This window comes from Poecile atricapillus, chromosome 1, assembly GCF_030490865.1.
Source record: "Poecile atricapillus isolate bPoeAtr1 chromosome 1, bPoeAtr1.hap1, whole genome shotgun sequence".
Lineage (NCBI taxonomy): Eukaryota > Metazoa > Chordata > Aves > Passeriformes > Paridae > Poecile > Poecile atricapillus.
Window position 1 is genome coordinate 144,813,968 of NC_081249.1, and position 21,495 is coordinate 144,835,462.

The following is a 21,495-nucleotide window of genomic DNA, read 5'->3' on the forward strand; positions in this document are numbered from 1 at the left end:
AGCTGCACACCTGCACCAAAGCACCTGGCTCTGGAACTGCAGAAGGATGGTCTCCACACTTGTAGTTAGAGGGAAAAGAAGACTGAAAAGTGATCTTCCCTGCAAGGTTATAGGCACTGAACAAATGTTTTACACTTTTAAGCACCCTCATCACTTTTTGAAGAAGCCACAATGCTCTTGCCTACAGGTGAGCTGTCAAACTGCAGTCCCTTGTGGGGAGGTGACTGGCAACATCCAGGGACCATCTGGCTGCCCAGGACATCCAAACAGACCAATGTGCATACAAAAGCCTTTTTATAACTTTCTTTGTTTTAGGGAGACTGTGTTCTTTGCTTAAAGACACATCTGGAAGAAAGGTTGTTGTCCCCATCTCACCTTCCATTTTGCTCTATTCATGCAGTAAATTGTCTTTCAGCCAAGCAGATATTGCAGTGACAAATATTGCATGAAACAGTTCCAAGTCACCTGTTGAACCTTGTGAAGAAAAAGCTTTAAAAGCTCGCTCACTTGCTCAAAAATTTTGTTACTTTGTGCATCTGAATTAAAAAACTTCAGTGAGCAACCTCTAAGAGGATATATTTGGGAGGGTGAAATTAATGTTGAAATCAATATTAATTACTCCTCACATTCTCACATACTCTTGATGTCTTCACATTTATAAGACTTCATTGCACAGGACACTACACAGCATGTGAGGTGGTCTCTGCCTCATTGAGTACACAAAATTACTGAACAAGAAGTAAAAAAAATGGAAGTTTGGGTTTTGGTTTTATTTTTTTAAAATCATTCTTGCTATTATAAAAAATAACAGATTAATCAAATTCAAAATAATCTAATTTCACTTTGCAATGAATTGAGAACCCATTGATAAAGGTAACTTCAATGACATAATTTTAATTTCCTGAAATATTTGGCACTTTAGGACATTCTAAGCTAAGAACTAGATCCAACAAACAAATGTCACCCAGAAAAACTTTGAACTCATTAAGGATGAGTGACTAACAGATCACAAGAAGCAGTAGTCAAAGGAAGGTAACCTAAAAGGTAAATATTCCTAGAGAAATGGCAAAAAAACCTCAGCTACAAGCCTGCATGTTTTTATCAGTCATTTTAAATATCATGACTATAAAAAGATAATATATATATATAAAACAATCACTATTGGTACTCTGTTTCAAAAAGACCGTATTGAAACACTGGGGAAGCTGAAAAGCTTGAGAGTAGCAGGAACTCTCAGAGAGGGAAAAATAGGTTTCATGTCAGCCAGGACACAAAGAAAAACAGCATTAATTAGTCTCAGGCTGCATATTATTGAACCTACCTGTCTTTTTTCCATCCTATTTTTGAGCAAGTTTCCCATGTAAAACAGATTGAAACATCTTCCATCCTACTCTGTTTCATTCCCAGCAAAAAGGTCTAGGAAATCATGACAAAGATATCTGTAGAAAGGACCCAAAAGCATCCAATGAACTAGCTATTCTAGTGTATTGAAGCAGAACCACAATAACAGCTGCCTCACACATGCAGGGACAATAATCTAGATTTAAATGTACAATATTGAACGTGAAAACAGCACCACGCTCTTTTGAGAGTTTCGGGTATATGAACACAATGAACATGCTCATTAGTGAAAAACATTGCCCACTCCTTCTCCTCCTCCACCCAAACTGCTCTTAGATGCCCCATCAGCAGGTTATTTTTTTAGGAAAAAAATCAAAGAATCCTTTTCTACCATCCATTACCTAGAACTCCATTCCATACAAAAGAAATTGTCACTTCTGATGAAAGTCAAGACTATCCTATCTCAACCCTAACTCTGCCCTGGTGTCTGTCTGAATTTCCTCGCAACAGTGGGAGTTTTTATTAATGAAAGGAAGATAATCCAAAACATTTTCTGAGCTCCTGTGACTAATCTCTTCATGAATCACAGCTCCACAGTACAAGGCCAATGTTGTGAAAGACTGAGCTTGTGATCTGCCTGTTGGAGAGTTTTGAGAGGAATCTTTGGCAATTACTGTTCCCTAGAAGACCTGTAGGATTTTTGATAATGAGAAACCAGTATCTCAGAACAATCCCTGCAAAGATCATTTGCTGTAAGTGTTGAAGAGGTATGAAAGGTGCATCTGGAAAGGATCCCAAAAGGGTCTCTTGCATTGCCCTATTCTTTGCAAACAGCTAGCAGCCACTTCTTATGAAACACTGGGAGAAGTCACAAGGTAATCCTTCAGGAACAGTAAAGGCAGGTAAAGGTGAGTGAGACAGGACAGTCAGCAGAAAATCCAAGAAAAAATTGAAGGAAAGTTGGGTAACACTCTACTACTTAGGCTGAATAGAAGTAGTTCTGGGAACAGCAGCTGAGGGAGGACATGTTTGATCTCCTGAAGCAAAGATGATCAGGGGTAATTTTTTATTGATGGTGAAAAGTGTATAAATTTTAACAACACTGATACTAACTTCAGAAACTCATTTTCAAAAACTTGTGAAGCCAGTTAAATAAAAATCTCATAGTGGACAATCAAATCAGAGATGACAACCTTCAATAATTAAATAAGCAAGACCAGAATAATGGATTAGTTATTTACCAAAGAAATTGCAGTTCAAGGGATAGTTGTTCTGTCACACAGAAAACACACCATATAAATACTATTTTGATACAAATTTTAATGTGCCACATAATTCATTATTATCTTCCATAACATTATAACAATTTATATTGAATATATATAACAGTTAGTAAAGTAACTTGGTAACAAAACTAAAAATGAATTTGCTGCTTTGAAGTTTCTTTTGAATTAAACCACTGGTAAATTCCAATCTGTCTGAAGAGCTAAATAAATAGGGTGGAGTCCAGAATGTCCTTAGGATGATGTGATTTCCACTGCAAATATCACTGATAAGAATCAAACATCTTGACCTCACCAAACCATAGACAACCCAAGAAATATCACATGAAAGATGGAAGCTAGTGTGTGGTGGCTAATAATTCCGCTGCTTCCTCCGTGCCACTGCCAAGCGCAAGGCCTGAATAATCAACTTCTCGTTGTTCAGGACATTGTAATCAGTCAGTTTCACCAGTTTGTCAAAATTCTCTTCACTGAAACACACCTCTCTTGTTGTAAATGGGGAGAGGATGGTGGAGACATCAACTTTGCCTTCAGCCATCTCTTCAGGACTCCTTTCCACACCTAAGGGGACAAACCACAGAGAGATGCACCAATAAGGTTTTATTGCAGTATGTGGCTCCTATCAGTATTCACGTAATTATAGGTCAAAAAGGGAGACTTGAAAGGAAAGATAAAATTTGCCAGAGGGAAGTAAAAGTACTGTGCTAGTAGCACTGTATTCTTCAGCATCTGGATCAAGCCTCTGTCCAAATATGATTTTACATCATTTGATATTTACATCACTCAAAGAGCTTGAAGCTAGAATAACATTATCAGCAGCAATGCTAGACCACTGCTGGGAACACAGTCTTTTTTACCCAAACTAGGAAAGCACAAGCAAAAAGGAAACCAGACACTCTTGCACTAGATAAAACAATAGCCACCTCACTGAAAGTTCAGGAGAAATTATTGCACTCAGACAGAGGACATCATTCAATTAAAACCAAAGATCTCTGTCCACTCAAGTCAGTCTGAGAGATTATTTTAAAATATGTGAAAAAATCTTGAACAAATGGGCTTCACACCAAAACCAGAAGAAGGTTTTTCCTTGTCTTTGTCTGCAAGCAGCAGTGCATGACAAGTCCATGTCTGTAGAGTAAAACATCTTGTGTTGAGGATGCACCCCTCATAGTGTACAAGTACTGGAATTCTTGCATTCATAATATCTCTAATAGTTCTTGTGAAATAAGTTCCTGTATTCATCTCAAGTGCTTTAAGAAAGATTCTGGAGTTCATATAGTCCAGATGTACTGAGACCAACCAGTTATTTTTGTCAGTGATGACACCCATGCTGGCATTGGAAAGGTCAGAGATGACAGACACTAGATATGAAATGGAAAGGATTCACTAGGAAAACAACTTTTTATTATACTTGCTGTCACAAATTACTCACCAGGAGCTTTGTATTTCTTGAAGGTGTCATTTACTAGGGGGAAAAAAAGCACTGTTGGAGCTTGTGGACTGTCAGCTTCTTCAAACACATAGCACTCCTTTAAGTTTTCCCTGTCTTCCTCACTTATCTCAATTTTGGGAAATGGAATTTCTTGCTCTGAGAAGTATTTCGCAATCTGATCCAGAGGCTGGAGGAATGAAAAAAGATATATATAAAATTATTACAATCAAAACTGATCCAGGGACCTGGATATGTTAAACTGCAGCAGCTAACAGGAATATCCCAAGGTTTGAATCTTTCTCTGGCAAGATGTTAAATTTCACATGGGAACAATCATAACCACACTTAGTTTCCCTAAGATTGGTATAAGATATGAAGGCCAAGACAGGTTTTCTCATGTAGTCTGTTAAAATATTGTCAGGATTTTCCATTGCCTTTGTAATTTGTTGAGTACAAGGATAACCAAAATCAGAGTTTCAGAACACTGCATCATTTTATAATATAATCCAGAATATAATCCAAAGTATAATCCATCAATTTTAAAAAAACTATTGGATTCACTTCAGTGAAGACCTTGATGATTTTAAGGTGCCTACATCCATCATCATCTAATATCCTTCTTAGTTACTGAGAAAACAATTACCTAATGATCTAAATAATAAATTAGATAATAATGATAATATAATTCTCATTCCAGTAATGAAGAATTATGTGGTTCGCCTGATGAGCACTAGAGACTAAAAGATCATGAAGGAAAAAGATCTCAGATACCATGGCTTTTCTTACCAGTGTTTGGGACCCTCCACTGTAATTCAAATGCAGGATGACATCGACCTCCCTCTTTGATCTCAAAAGTGGTGGGTAGCTGGTATTAATGAAAAAGCCAGTATCAACCAGGGAGAGCTCGCTGTCTGCTGTTTCCATCAGTTTATTTGGGAAGGAGTCTATCACTGTGTCTGAAACATAATTGTTTCTCATTACAACAAATAAAACACAAGATTGATTTCTCCTCTGAAGGAAGGTAAAGAATAAAGAATAGAGAATTTTACCCTCATTCTTGCTGTACTTATTTACAGGAGTGACATGTTACTGCTTTTTCCTTCCCCCTTCCTGGGCACCACAGTCTGCTTTAGCCCTAGAGGGGAGATCTCTCCTGCTGCCTTAGGCTGAGCTCACTCTTCCCACAGGAACACAAGCCCCAGAGAAACAGACGCAATTTCACCTTTCAACATTCCCCACCAAAACTGAAATGCTATTCAAATCCATCTTTCATGTACTCCATTTGTAAAGGGAGAAGCGGCATTTCAGAAGTCAGTCTCCTCTCTTCCTGTTTGTTGGAAATCCCAAGTGAATTCCAAAACTTAAACCTCCTTAGAATATTACTGAAAAACATCCTGGTTTACTGTGCCTTTCCAGGTAGAAAATCCTTCACTCTCCAGGTACTTGTTATGCAGCTGGAAGCCTCTGATAAAATTGGGATACTGTGCAATGGTTGGACGTCCTGTTAAGACATCTCGCAGAGTGGAGGAGAAGACACTCGAGGGAGTGAACAGACACGTGTCTACTTCATAGGGATTCACAGACAGAAAGGGGTCTTCTGCTGCAAGATGGAAAGAAGAAATTTTAAGATAGTTTTCTGAAATTGTCAATATTTTAAAAAATTGAGTGAGTAATAATGACAGGTATCATCATCCCCCACTCCAAAGGGAAATCAAACATAGTTATAAGCCCTTAAGGTCTATGTCAACAAATAAAATTCTGCATTGGACAGTGAATTAAATAATCAGCTACTTGCAGGCAGCAGGCTGCCAGGCAGAAGGCACTACTTTCCACTCTAGGCTTCCTCAAATGATGCCCACCTCTACTGCAGCACGTGGTGGAGGGAAGAGAGAAGTCCCAAAATAAACAGGAGACCTGTCAATAGGACACCTTCAGAATGCATATCAGTGTCACTCAGCAGCAGCATCACCTAAGTTAGGAGACCCGTCACTACATTGCACACTCCCTGTGCAATTAATAGCAAGAACAAGCCTTCTCCATGGGAAGTTCAGTGGAGAAAACAGCCCTCTGCAAGAGCCATTTTTTCTACCCATGTTACTACTGGGCAAGGAGGACCATACCCTAATTTAACAATCTTAAAATACGTTTTTGATACAACGTAACTTTTACAGGTCTGATAGATACTGGTTTTATGTCGTTATGACCTTCGAAAAAAGGTACAAAAAGCTTCAAAAAAAGGTACAGCCTTTACAAAGCTTTTTCAAAGAATCACAATTTAGTTATAAATCGGGCAGAAAAAAAAATTCTTAGTTGACATCTCTGCTTTTTTTTCCTCATCTTTTACTCTCTGACTTTGACAGCATTTCTTTATGCATTGGACATCTTCACAGAATATAAGCAATATATACCAGTGGTGCAAAAAAAATTAAAATCTCACCAATATCTTTTACTCTGTCTCTGGTCCATCTGCACCAGAAATCTTCTGAATCAGCAGCCAAATTCCAGACATACATCACATCTATGGAAAATATACTACTCCACATGCCTGAAAGAGGAATAGAAGCTGATTGATTGAGTGACCTCAGAAGAATCTTAATTGATACATACCTTCAGTTCTTCCCATTGGATACTTCCTTTCTGTCTGCATGGATGCCTTTGTGGGCACATTTCGTGAGTATGTCCTTGGCAATGTAAACTCACACCTGCTCAACCCGTCTGCTGGTGTCTTTCTAGTGCTGTCCACCACAGACCACCTGCTTGCCCATACCAGCTGTCTCTCCAATAGACCACCTCTCCCCAAGGCAATAGTCACCTTGCATATAGCAGATCCGAGTCTCTGAAAGCTTCTTCACCATCCTTCCCATAAAGAATTGACTTCCAAAATGTTCTGCACTAATAGACGCTCCGTATTTCAGCAGGCCAACTTCATAGGGAGTGAACTCCAGCCACTCTATGGCAACAGCAGCCAGCCCATGAAAGATCAATAACATGTTAGATAATACTAAACAGAAGAGTTCCAGGAAGCAAACAGTGAGAGAGACACTGGCTAGTTCATGGCATGCCATCCACCAGAAGAGGCTGTATCTGTATTGCCGGCAGTACTGATGCCATGGGGTCCTTCCACACCGTGGCAGGGCAGTCCCAGGCTGTGATACAGCAACCTCCAGAAAAAAGCCCTGGTCTGAATGAAGCCACAGGCATTCCCTTAACAGAGTTAATCTAACCCCAAAGTATGTGTTGCTCATGCATAACTTGTTTCCTTCAGGGCTCTAGTGACAGAGAACTTAGCATTCATTTGCTGTCATGTACTTAGCTGCTCATGTTAAACAAATACTGTGAAAATTAATGGTAGAGGAAATAGTGATTTTCCTGACATTGGACCCAAAAATTCAGGTTTTTCCTTTAATTATTCAAAATAAGACCATGTGCAACCATCATATGAATTTGTTTCATTACAAGGTTTTTGTGACTGAATAAACTGTAACATCTTCTGTGGTATAACTATTCTTCTACTTTTAGCAAAATATAGAACTCAAATTTTAGACACTAAACATGTTTGGATTTTTTAATTTTTTTTTTTTTTGTCACTATTATCAAAAAATTTAATGACTTACTGAGGGTTTCATTTTGTTAATAAAGCTGATTATATCCATATCTTCTTAGTTTAAACCATTTAAATTATAAATTTGTTAAGAAATCTAAATCATTACCATTACCTCTGAATGCCTGGGCACTATAGTTGGACTTGAGGTTGATGGCCACATAGATGGGCAGTGGGTTCTGGCCGTTATCCACCGCCTGACGTTGGTCTGACAGTCTGTGCTCATCTTTCTGGTTTTGATTAAAAAGGGTTAATGGAATGAGGCAAAAAACAACTTGCACTTCAAATAATATAATGTGAATTATCAGCCCTATCCAGCCTTATCCAAATTCTCTTTTCCATTCCCAGGTAACTGGATTGTTCTGAAATATCTACCGCTGGATATTCCAAACATTGCAAGTATCCCATAAGAAGAAACTACACTCTGCATGGGTTCTTAGATTTTGAGATATGCAGATTGTAGTTTCAGCAAGAAAATAACAGTTACAGGAAAAAAAATCATGCAGCTAAGTAAAAGATGAAGTTCTTTCCTTGGCTGGGTCTTAGCAAATAATTTATCATATTTTGAGGTATTTTGCAAATATAAATAAATAAATAAATAAATAAATATAATAAATATAATAAAAATATAAATAAATTATATATCTATTATAAATTATATATATAAATAATAGATATATATTCAAGAATACATTCTATTGCACAAGACAATTTAAAACTTCATTGTATAAACTTAAACCAGAAGGAAACTGCTTAAGGTACATTATTTTTAAATTAACAAAACTTCTTAAAACTTAATATCATATTTAGAAAGTGGTCTTTCTCACTATGTGAACCATCTCCATATGCAGTCTACATCTAGGTCACTTTATAAATGCATATCTTCATTTATACTAGAGAAGCAAATTATTTCAAATTTTTAAGTGCCTCTTCTAGTCAGAATATTTTATGTCCAAAATGATTTATTTACAATTCAAATTTTTTTTTTTTCTCAGGGTACTTCTTTAAGGAGAAAGAACATCTTTGACTGGTATGACATGGTTCCTTTAGTTCAAGGTCAACCTCTCTTTAATTTTAGAGCAGTGTTTCAGTAATGAATCTGAATATATAATATTTAATCAACTACTAAACTAATTATTTGCATTAGTAGTACTGAATGGCATCCCAGGATTTATTTTATTTTCCACTGCAGCTATAGAAGCTCAGCAGTTATGTGGAAGAAAGGAGTAATACCTTATCATGTAGCATGGACTCAATGACAAGACCCCAAAGGTCTATGAAGGAAGTGTTATGGCCTTCTTTAGTCCTCTCCATCAGGTCATTATAATAGTACTTCAGACAATCCAAAGAAAAACAGCAAATCTTGGATTTGGTTACTTGCTTGCGAGCTTCCTTGATTGCATCCTCCAGATATTTTTGTGACCAATTAGCATCTTCATATAAGTTTGCCATGGTCCTGAAGAAATGTTAGTAGAAAATAATGAAAGAGGAGTAAGGCTGTGGTTTGCTTTCAGAAAATATAAGTGCAAAGGGTTTGTCTGTTTCTTAATTCTGTGGGGTTTACAACTTAAAAATAAACACACTTAAAACACTCTCATTTCAGGAGCAAACAAAACCTCCAAGCTTTCCTGGTTTGGATGTGATAAAATGGGCTCAAAAATTATCATGAAATTCGAGGGAGAAAAGAAACCAAGACCTAAGGCTATTGAATTCAAAGGTTCCACAAGTATTCATCAAATCTGTTTCTTGGAAGTTGGGGATTATTCTAGGGAGAAGACTACTACTACTACTCTGCTCTAGTCCTGCATTTGTCCCCATGTATCTGCCAATGGCTTGCGCCAGCGCGAGAACTGGGCAGTTTTGGGCATGTTCTCGCGTGACCATTCTTACTTGTCTCCTTGAAATCATAACACAGACAGGTACATTCAGATCTCCACATACATACAGAGAAGTTAAAAGAAAAACCTACCATCGAAGTTTGGACTTACATAAAGTGACACACAACTCAGTGAAAAAAATTTCTCCACTTCCAAACAGGTGTAGAGGAGTGGGGGTACCTAGAACCTACTTGATTAAATACTTCAGTTATTTTAAGTGTGACAGCATCTGCTCTGTGCCCACTGGGAGAAGAGAGCACTTCACAACAAGCCACCATATCTACAGTCTCTCCAAGGTCAGTAACTTGATATCATTTGTTGGCCTTTTGTGACAATATTAATTCCTCTAGCCCCAAGTACATATTTTACCAGAGGGAGATGCACTGTAAATCCAAAATGGAAGTGAGAATAACCAGCAAATGGCAGGGATAAATTCTTCTTCCCATCTTTCTTCAATTTCCAGTCTAAAGACAAATTCATTACATTTAGTCTAAGGTATAACTGATAAAATATGAAAAGGGAATAGAGCATTTAGATGAAGATATCAGGCATAGACTGATAGTGTGGTGACAAAAGCAGTTTATGAGCATGGTGATTGATCTCTTACTCAGTATGTTTTGTTTCTTTGCTCCAGGTGGACAGAGAGTAGATTGTGGGGAGAAGAGAAATGCTTTTGCTTTGCTAAATGCCATGTAAGCTAGTGGTGTTGTACAGAGTCCACAGTGTACATATGCAGAGAACACATAAACCTTGTTTGGGTCATTCTCACCATGTGGTACCCGATAAACCCCCGATGTAGGAAATGCAGTCTAACAGGTTGAGTTTCTGGAGGCCCAGCAGGCTGCCGTACATCGCTGTGAGCGACCTCGTTCCTCCCCCGGTTGTCGTAATGGCCACCACTGGCACCTGTTCAACACAGCGAGGCAGAAGGAGCAAAAGCTGTGTATGTATTAGACACAAGCAGCCCTTGGTGCAGAAATCAGATAACAAGTTGCAGGCATTGGTACAAACAGGGATGCTACTTGGCATGAAAAGGATGTGATTGTTGCAGACGGCCTGTTTGCCACCACCTGACTGCTGCAAGGAGGAAGGCTTGTGTCTCACCCGCTCCGATGGGGTGGGAAGCTGTTTACTTAACATACAACTGGAAATCAACCTCATCACCCTGGAATTTTTCTCAAAGTGTATTATTAGAAGCTGTCATAGAAAATACAGGATTTACCACACCGGAGCAGATTAGGGATCTGTGATTCTGCCTCCAACAATGACCAGTGTCACAAAGGAACTCACAGAACCCTGTAATCAGCCAGACCACACAATAGCCAAAGCCTTCCTGGCCCCAGGCCATTAATTACTCTATGTCCTGAAGCACAGTCATTGATAGGGTTTCCCCCTTCATGATCCAAGTGTAATTAAAGAGACAGACTATTCTTCTCCTTATCTTTTCCTGATCTAGTACACCCTTTGCTTCCGTTAGCATCCAGAGTGTGGATGCTTCCACACCCCATGGAAAATGTCTATTTATACCTTTCAAGTAGTAGCTTCGAATTTCATAAAGGAATCTGTGTTCTAAAGTCAATGAATAGAGCATGAAGAAAATAATTCTCCTGCTCCATAAAAAAAAATGAAAGCACAAAAAAAACAGAGAATAGGTGTTCTTCCTACCCTAAGAGCTCTTTAAGCTCTTAAACCTAGGGAATTTTATAAAATAATAATAATAATAATTAATAATAATAATAATAATAATAATAATAATAGTAATAGTAATGAGGAAAATCTCATAATCTTAAGTCAGAATAAACTCCAAAAATTATATCCTTATATTTACATTTTAAGTAACCTATTTTAAGTTAAAACTCTCATGATTTTTTTTAGATCAAATGTTAGTCAGTTAATAAGGTATAGGGCATATTTACCCATAGTTGTCAAGTTAAACATATGAATAGGAGAGCCAGAGTAATAAGACCTTTTCAGAAAACAGTTTTCTACATGTAAGGAAATTCTCAGACAGATGTGTAAAAATTGTTAAAAATGTCCTTTCCAGCTTCGTTGAAAACTTTGTTTCCTATATTGTTCTCTGCTCTGAAACCCAAACTAATATGTTTGAATCATATTTTCCACAGCACTCTTTTTTTAAATGTCAATTAGAGTGTTCTTATTGTTGGTATGTTTGTACTTTTCTGATTGTCAGCAACCCAGTTAGGCATCAGCAATTGCAAAACTTATGATTCTGTTAGAGGCAGGAACAGGGTCTAGAGTGATACAGCCAAACTTAAGATCAGCTATTTTAGCTACAACTCAGTGGTGCTGTAAGAGCCACTCTTCCTTGCCAGATTGATGGTTTTATTCTATCCCTCATTTTTCCCAACATTACGCCTATTTTGCTGCAGAAACTACTCCAAGAATTTTTATTCAGATGTCTGTGGGAAATTTTTTTCCTCTCAAAACCCTTTCCACACGTGCCGCGGCCACCACCTTGTCTCTGTCACTGAGTTAGGGCCCTCCGTTTCGCAGGCAGCATCCCCCAGGGTTCCATGTCTGCCCAGTATAAATTTTCCTCCTGAGACCTGTGAGCAATACCCAGAATAAACAGGAAGAGACTGTTTGAGGAGCTGTTGAGAAGTTTTTTGGTCTATAAAGACATTATCCTGCTTCCCCGATTCTGCTATGTTAACAGACCACTGCTGCTCTTGCCCATGCCTTGCCCTAGGCCTGGCCCACACCAGCAGGACTAATTAAGCTGTGATTTTATTTGTTGTTTGAATTTGTGAGCCAGGCCCTGGTCTCCTGAGAACAGTTGCTACCAGAGACTTAATTGGCTTGCCTCATGCTCTTTCAGATCCTCCTCCAAATTAAGAATCTTTTTCAGAGCAGCAGCAACATATTTCTTCCTTTTCCGCAGGAAGTCCTGCTCTTCCACGCACAGGCTGAACCCCAAGCGCACATCCAGGTCTCCCGAGCTGGAATAGACAATGGGACAAATCAATGCCCACATCAATTATAGCTGATTTCATGATCTGCAGGGCAGGTAACAAAAACATAATTCATCTGTAAAACAAGTTATTTCCAAGTCTGCATGTAGATATGGGAAAGAAGAAAAATAAGCATTTCTACTGCCAGCAAGAAATAGCAGAGAGGATGAAGAAGAGTTTCCAAGGTGGTTTAGATCTCTTATGAACATGGACAAAAAGACAAGACACACAAGTCAGGGAAAGATCACCAAAAGGAGTAATTTCAGAAGTATTTTTTTCTGTATCCATTCCTGTTTATCACTGTGACATCCTGGAAAATTCAAGTGATGACATCATCACTTGTTCTCAGGTTTTGACATTCTACTAACAGCCTTTAAAGTGAGGGTTCTAATGAGTTATGTGATAAAGTTTGAACTGCAGAGCAAGCATCACTCTCGCCTCAACCCCCAGCTTTGGGAAATCCAGCCTTTCACCTGTGTCCTGAGCATATTCCTAGATAAGTATTTGCAAGCTTCATCCTGCAAATATACAGGAATATCCATCTTTTTTTTTTTCCCATGGAATTTTGTCCCTTGAGAAATGTGAAGCACGAGCAAAAGAAAATTCAAAAAAAAAAAAGGTGCAAACCAAATAAAATGGCAGCTAATGTTACATGCCTTCAGCAACATAAAAATGCTTATTACTGAGAACACTGGATATTGACCAAATCTTCTGGGTCACATCACCCTCTGGTGGCTGCAAACTCTGTCCTGAAAATAATTTTCACCAGTATTTTATAAATATGAATGTTTCAGTGATTAATGCTACTAACTTCTGTTCTCCAGCAAATTTGATTTATCACACAGTGTAATTTTAAAAACAGAATAAGGTCAAATGATTTAACTTACAAGAAACCAAACAACTGTTTTAGCAGTAGATTAACATTTTTCTTGCTTTCTTTCCATATCTGTGTCTGTTAAATTTACATGTCAATATATTTTGTTACGGCCTGAGGTTGTACAGGTAGCTCTCCATTTACACGAATTCTCTCACGCTGTGAAAATCCACCTTGATTTCCTTCTGTGTGTCCCATAGTGGGGGTGCTGTGAACCACAGGATGTTTTCAGCTGTACCATAAAATGACATTGTCTTCAATTGTCTTCAATTTTACCTGTCACTGGTGCAATTCTGTTCCTGCAAGTGGGTTGGCAGAGGTGCAGCTGGTCAGGTCTCAGCTCCCATCCTGCTCAGTGAAGCAGATGGGGCAGAAGCCAGGCCACCCTAGGTTTGCTTTGGTGATTTTGCAAAGTTAAAGATTGATAGAGTTTATTTCAGTCATTGTGTAGATCTGACTATTGGCATAAAAGGGAAATAAAATTCACAAGTGACTAGCACATGTGTGAGAGCAGACTAATTTACTCTGAATGAGTAAATGAGACTCATACTGAGCCACACAATCCTGGAACTGCAGCAGACTTGCACTTACCTCAGGCACCACGTGAGCACCACACACAGCACTCACGCAGTACGTGTTCATCTCTGCACCTATCACAGAAAAAGCCTACATAATTAATTTACAGTAGTCCTGGATGACAGGACAAAAAGGGGCTATCTTACCATTTTCTAGCCGTCAAGCACAAGTGAAATGAATTATCCTGGAAAATGAGAAAGGTAAAGCTAATTACTACCAAATTTTAAAACATTGCTTTCCTTCAAGCTCGGGCAACGTTCAGACTAAAAGAGGTGGTTCTCAAATAATAAACCATATGGCTAAGTTCATTCTTTTTATACAATTAACCAAAGCCTCACTCCCCACCTTGGAATCAAATTTTCTATTCTGTAATAAGTCTGTGTGTTTGGGGTAGGTAGAGTGCCACAAGCTTCCATGTTTACATCACTTCCTAGTCTGAACACTTAGAAGGGGCAACAAAAATGAGAAAAGTTACCTTATTAAAACAAAATTTAAAAAAAATACACAAAAGTACCCCAAATATCAATATTTAGACAAACTAAAATCTGAACTGAGATCATAATCTGAATAGGTCTTTTTTCAGTTCTCAGCCAGTATTACCCTAATATTAGAAAAAAAAAAAAGAAGGTGGTTTTGAATGAATGTGCATTTGACAGACTTTTTTTGTTCCTTGAAACCACTTAATTCTAACTGTGGGACAGAGGTTTGCAACAACTTTTGTATTATTAAAATTATTGTTAACACCTTCTTCCTTAAAAGTGAATATGGCAAGCTTAATTTTTTTTAAGATTTCTAATGAATAGCTGTACAGTTTTATACAGTGGTTTTTTATACTTGGTAACTTTATTTCTAGCAGGACACCATTAAGCACATTTTAAAATGCATATTTCAAAAGTTTCACAGCACGCACCTCTTCTAGTATTATTTCCTTCTGCAGGGGGAGTGAATTCAGGGGGAAAGAAAGGACCCCAGATTTCTCTGTTTCATTTCCATCAGCCAGCTGAAAAAGTGTAAAAAGCAATTGGGTATAAACACATGAAAGTTTTATCATCTCTAGAACCGCTCCAGCAAGGCTAGTTCAGTTTACTGGTTCTATTAATTTCTTGTTCTAATTTCATTTGGGTTAATAATAACAGACAGAAGGAGAACTTACCTCTTCTGGTAATAGGATATCTAGTTTTGTCTGGTCATTTATGATGCAGTGGAATATGATTATATGAAGGCTGGGGCCAGAGTCCAGCAATATCTTCTGGCTTCCTTCATGGGATCCTTTCACTGTAAATGTAAGCTCTGGATCTAAACAGAGAGGCAAGGAACAAGCAGAATTTAACTATTACAAGCAAACACACATAACTAATTAAAAAATCCAATCTGTATCTATTCTGCATGCTTTTTGTTGAATTTTTCTTACACCACAATGACTATACAGACTTCAGGTGGCCAAAACAGACTGAAAACTGATTTAAAATATCTTGGTGAAGCTATATAAATAATCAATGTACAGAGTTCATAAATTTTTAAAATACTATAGGCTGCTATTTGTTAGATGATTTCCATGAATAAATTAAACCAAGATTGGGATTTAAAGGTGTGTCATTTTAAAGGCATTTTGGATTATTCATGTTGCATAAAAGTCACTTATTTGATGTCAGTCTGTTCTAGTTCATAGTATATGTTTTATAATATTAAGACTAACAGTCAAAAAATTCTATAAACCCAAAACTCAATCAGACTACTTGGCATGTGCCCTCATGTCACCAAAACTGAAGCAACCTAAAGGCTGTGTTTCTTGTACAGAAAAGCTTTTATGTTTACAGAGAAATCATATGCTGTTCTCCTGCAAGATCAGGGCCAAGAGACATATAATTTTAGGTCACTAACCTTTCCTCACCATGTTACATCTCAGTCTGAAACTTTCTATAATGCAACTCAGTCATTGCTACCATTTTCTTCACATAAGTTAATTTTCCATTCACAAATTAACTCAGAATTCAGAGTCATGAGTTTTTGAGATTTGCTCCAGGAGCAGCATTACACAAGCTACTGTTCATTTAAATCAACTTAAAAACTAGTGAAGAATCTTGCTGTATTTGTTAGAGCTATATTTTATAGACAAAGTACTGATTTGGGGATTCTATGGTAACAGAAGGCTTTCCTGCAATTTGTGAAGACCCCTTTCATACAACTTTACATTTAAACTTAGGTTTATTATTTTTATTAAGAAACCAAAAGAAGTCTCCTTCAGAACCCTAAATATGCACAAACTTTGTACATACTCAAGTTCAGATCAAACACATGGGATAAGATTTCTACATATTAGTTATAAGATAATTTTAAAAGATCCCACTTAGTTAGAAAAACTTCTTTTGAACAAACAATAAACAAAGAGAACTAACCTCATTTTTCCAAGTTTCTCATTCTAGTATATGAGACAATTTTTGCATCTGTTTAAGATTTGCCTCATAACAAAACACCTGACAAACTTGAATTTTGACAGGTACAATCTTTTGGCAAGGTGGGGCATGGCAAAACTAAGTATTGTGACACAGATAGAGCAATGTGCACAAACAGATTATTAATTTTTTTCAACATCTGTTATAATGACTGAATCAGAACACAAGAACAATAGGCTAATGAAGCAATAACCTCACTTGTGGATTGCTGCTTCAGCTTCCCTGTATCCACTCTAACCTCCAAACAGGAAACCTCACGTGCCTGCAGCAAGAGAGGATGAATGATAATTGAGAGAAGTGTAAATGTCATTGCAAGTGATTCATACTGTTCCCAACCAACCCCTTTGATTGATCAATGAGCAAGACAGTTATTAGCTATTACTATGTCTTCAGATAAGACAAGGGCAATAGTGATATGGTATTTCTTTCCAAAACTGAAATAAAGAGGAACAACTCATGAACTCCTTGAACTCGGAGAGATAGTTAAGCAAAGAAGATCAGCCCAAGTCAAAATAATGAATGCATTAACATATGGGACTATTTTTATGAGCATTGTAACACTTTCTTCATAGTTCTGAGCCTATAATTTATAGAAGAAAGTAGGTGGCAGTACTAGGTTTAGGACATAGGTCAAAGTTTCCAGAGTTAGAAATGTGAACACTTGTTATTCAGACACAAGAAAGATCATAATAAGTATATCTTTTACCACTAGTACTCCATTTGTAATAATGCCATCAGGGTAGTCCAGACTGAAAAAAAAAAAAAAAGAAAAAGAAAAAGATAATGTCATGGGTGGGAAAACTCAAAGAATATTTAAATCTATGGTTAACACGTTACTTGTTACATGACCTTTGACATTTCTGACTTTAACATTCTCACTCAAAAATACTTTAAAGCTTAAGATTAGATGATGAGCTGAGTTGCAATTTTTCCATCCACTCATGATAGAATATGAAGCTGGATTTCTACTCCTGTGGTCTTATACATTTGCTTTAGTAAATTATGCAATAAATACTGGTATGAGACATTGATTTTGAGGACAGCTGCAATTGTTAAATCCATCTTGAGTCTTTGGAGTATTACAGTTTTACCCAGGTTTTTGTGCTTCAAAATCTAATACAACCATCTAGCTTTTCACAACTTATGAAAAAATTACTCTAAGGCAGGAGAAATGGTACTTACCTCTGAAGTGAACTGCAAATCACACCTGAGATTATAATAAATCACTTCATGTATAGATGTGTTTCCACATCTAGGGACAGGGGTGAATTCATATACTGCAGCCATCAATTTCTATATTCTAAGATATTTTTCCATCAGAAAAATTGAAAAATTAGGTATTGTCTCATTAAGGATATCTTATAATTTACCATTTCATTAAATTGCAGATGTAAATTCATATGTCTCAAGAGCTCAGATTACTCCAAAGGGAATACATACATATGTAACTTTACAAGGAATGAGCACTGACTCCCCAAGCTGCTGCAGAGAGTATGAGCTGTTTATTCAAACTTTGCAAGCCATGGATTACACATTCTGAGGTCTCATACAGTTCTGTAATTGATCCATGTATTTTATCTCAGTTGAAACTAAATAATGAAATTTCTTTCAAATTAGATGAATGACATTATTTTTATACAATTAAAGTGAAAATTTACCACAACAATTAGATTTCAGTATAAACATACACGATAGAATTCACTCAAAATTGTAAAGCTCAAACAGTTTAAAGCTCTGTTTCCAAGTCAGTGTTTTCCTTTAAGAAAAAAATATGAACTGGTTAAACACACAGCAGAACATTCAGGAAAAACTTTCCATTATAGGAAAACATCAACAACAAAACTCAAGCAAACACCTCTGGTTAAAAAAACGCAGTTATAAACTTTAAAATTTTGTAAATTTTTTAAAAATGTATTTCTAAAGAGTTCAAAGAACATTGGTCAGGAATTGGTAAAAATATACTCAGTGTTTCCGCCTGCATACAGGTAAATGGGTATAAGCACCACTCCAGTTTTGTTTCAGACACAAATTTTTGTACTCAATTACTATTTTGTAGTCAAATAGTTATAACATTACATGACATATAGTGTCACCATCCTCAATTATTTCGTTAAAAAATTAAGGAACCAAGAAACAGCATGGTAGATATCAGAAGACCTCAGCCTGCATAGCCTGGTGAAATGAAAGTGCAAAGACAGGTAAAGATATCTCTTCATGGAGGTAAACATCCAGTCAAGTGTTGCATTATTTGGGTTGCTGGTATTAGCAAAGTATAAAGTTAGGTGGAAAGTTAGAAGGTCCATGACCTTCAAACAGGTGGGAGAACCTGCACTGTTGTACAGAACAGAGCAGAGCTTGGAAGGCTCCTGGGAAGAGCCAGGACACCTCAGTCATGAAGGACCAATGGCTGAGTGTTGCTATTGGGTTGTCACCTCTGCTGCATCACTGTAAGGAGGCCCAGCTCCTCTCATTTGTTAAGTTACTCCCCATGCTGCTCTTCTAATTTTTATATCCAAAATTTCAAGGCTTCTGCTAGTCACAGCATAAAACAGATGCTTTAATTTTTAATTTTTTTTTTTAACTTGGTGGTTAAAAAAAATGTCTTTGTTTTTAGAAGAGCAAGGGCACTCATCTTTCTCTGAAACTTAAGAAATCAGCTGTGGCTAGAAACATAGCTGAGCTGGGTGCAGGAGAACTCAGCTTGGCAGGTACCTTTGAATATTTTGCCTAGCTTTGGAGTACTGAATAATTTTCAGTAGCTGGGATTAGCTGGTAATTTCTCTGACAGCCAACCTGCTATTAGACAGCTCTCATCACACAGAGTAATGCTCCTCTTCTGTTCTCCATCACAATTTGTGATTTGTGGGGTTTTTTTATTGCAGACATCAGTTTTACTAGGAGAATTGGGAGTATATTATGGCCTGTAGCAGGGAAAGACAAAAACAGAGACTCTGGGAATCCTTTCTCACGAGAAGTTTGTTGAAGGAATGCCTAAGGCTGCAGTGCACTCTATGAACCCAGGGATCATTTCCCAACACCTGGTATACATCAAACTTCTGCCTTCTCCTTTTTGGATTATGCCTGACTTATAATGAATGAAATGGGAAATTTTGAGTAGGAACACACAGATTCTTGTATTGCAGTTCTCATTGAGAACAGGTTACTGTGCTCCATTTCACCAGAGAATCTGGATTTTTTTTATACCTATTTACAAAATTTGAATTCCTTCATGTCAGATCCAGCTTTCCCTTCCTTTAGTAGCCTCCATAATAATGCAGGCTACTTTTCTGAGCTTTCTGACAACCCAAGAGAAGCATGGGGGATGGCACTGTTTCACTAAAGAAAGCTGTATTCACCTAAAATGTTCATTCTTAAAACTTTTGCCTTCAGTGCTCCTTCACAAACAAATACAAACAGTACATTTGACCCTCAGCTGATGGAGGCTCAGCCTGAGGGTTTCTCAGCAGTGCCCAATCCAAATGACCGGCATGATCTGCTGGTTCCCCCTTCACATTAGGAGGATTTCTCAAAATAACACAGCAGAACTACAAAGAAAAAAAAAAAAAACCTTTAATTTTCTAAAAATTCTGCTTTTGCCATATTCCAATAATAATTTAACTTTTATACAGATTTTTGTACACCTATTTACATTTATTTGTGTTAATTGGGCTTTGTTTTAAACATAGTCTTTCACATTTGAAAACAAAAAAATGGGAGAGGGAGTGGAGATGAAAAGCTGTGTGAGAGTGGTCCTTCATTCTTCTAAGAGTTGTTAGAGATGCACTTCCTCAGTTTGAGACATCTGAAAGATAAAAGAGGCCAAAAGGAAGGTCAGGAGGTGCAGCAAATACCCCAGGGCTCTTAGACCTCTCCTTGGAAACTCAAATCACCTTGCAGTTTAGCAGAAGCCCCTCTGTGGCCCCTCAGTGTCAGGTGTGGGCTTCAGTAGAAGTCGGAGGGGAGGGGGATGTTGAGCGAGCGCAGCCACCTGGTCCAGCGGGACCCCGTCCCTGTAGCAACACGGATGGGCTCGTTCTGATGCTGGACCCTGCCAGTGGAGACACGGGAGGAAGCCCAGGTTACCACTGATAATCCCCAGAAAACAGCACACAAAGCACTAAAGCACATGAACCGGCAGCCTGTGTACAACGGCCTTACCTTTTCTGTCACTGCTGCCCAAGCGCAGCAGCTCTCACGCCAGCTGGGCTCGTGTTATGGGCCCAGAAAACATTGGGCAGGCATTTGCAATCCCTTGGCTCAGTTCCTGATGAAAAGGCACTTGGAGGAAGGAGCATGCCTTCCTCTCTGTGTTGTTAGGACCCAAGATCTGGCCCTCAGTGCCTGCCACTGCAGCAGAGAGGCGAGCATTTGCTGGTACTGCAGCAGTGGTGTAAGGGTGAGGCAAAACTAGAGAGGGTATTCATCTTGCTGTTGTGGAAACCCACTACCAAAATGAAGCTTTTCTTCCATTTTAAATAAAATATAACAGGAATGGATGCAGGAACAAATTTCGTACAGCCCTCCAATGTGATGTGAGGAAATTTTTATGATGTTCTTTTTGGTAAAAGTAACATAAAACACAACCTTTGCCGTGAGGTTATAGACAAATAAAAATAGGAGTGTCAAAGCCACTATCATAGGTGCAACCCAGGAAACATTCTTGGCCTGGGCTTACACTTCATGTGTGGTATTATTCATCTGAAATGCTGGAAAGAAAGAACAAGCTAATGTAATAAATCTTGCAATTAGTAAAATCTAGAATGAAGATGGGGAAGAAATTTAAAACTGTGGATAAAGAACATCAGGAAAAATTGCTGATGGGAATAATTATTAATTTCAGAAATAAATTACCATATTACCCCCCGAAAAGTATGTTATCGTTGTTCCCATCACTATGCAGGATTTCTAGAAACTATCCCACATGCTTAGCTGTATTCCTTTTTATCAGAGGGCTCTCTCCCTCTGAAAATTATCTCTAATCTCTGTCAACACTTCTCCCCATCCAGCATTGCCAAGAAATCTTGCCTAAACCTGCTGAGCTCGTTCAACATAGAAGAAGTTGGTTTGGGTCCATAGCTTTCTGGTG

The 21,495-nt window shown here is 37.8% G+C and overlaps 1 protein-coding gene across 1 annotated transcript in view; it reads right to left on the bottom strand.

Annotated features, from left to right (window-relative positions):
- Window positions 1–2,853: 2,853 nt before the first annotated feature.
- LOC131585675 (cytosolic phospholipase A2 epsilon-like) overlaps window positions 2,854–21,495 on the bottom strand; it is a 32,220-nt gene continuing 13,578 nt past the window's right edge. Inside the window, exons 7-21 of the mRNA XM_058852036.1 lie at window positions 17,116–17,158; window positions 16,608–16,671; window positions 15,110–15,252; window positions 14,867–14,956; window positions 14,103–14,140; window positions 12,359–12,494; window positions 10,304–10,440; window positions 8,891–9,113; window positions 7,773–7,887; window positions 6,869–7,006; window positions 6,494–6,601; window positions 5,465–5,656; window positions 4,843–5,012; window positions 4,057–4,243; window positions 2,854–3,185 (exon numbers count right to left, since the gene is read on the bottom strand). Of these exons, the coding sequence (XP_058708019.1) occupies window positions 2,977–3,185; window positions 4,057–4,243; window positions 4,843–5,012; window positions 5,465–5,656; window positions 6,494–6,601; window positions 6,869–7,006; window positions 7,773–7,887; window positions 8,891–9,113; window positions 10,304–10,440; window positions 12,359–12,494; window positions 14,103–14,140; window positions 14,867–14,956; window positions 15,110–15,252; window positions 16,608–16,671; window positions 17,116–17,158 (1,993 nt within the window). The 3' untranslated portion in view covers window positions 2,854–2,976. The remainder of the gene's footprint in view (window positions 3,186–4,056; window positions 4,244–4,842; window positions 5,013–5,464; window positions 5,657–6,493; window positions 6,602–6,868; window positions 7,007–7,772; window positions 7,888–8,890; window positions 9,114–10,303; window positions 10,441–12,358; window positions 12,495–14,102; window positions 14,141–14,866; window positions 14,957–15,109; window positions 15,253–16,607; window positions 16,672–17,115; window positions 17,159–21,495) is intronic.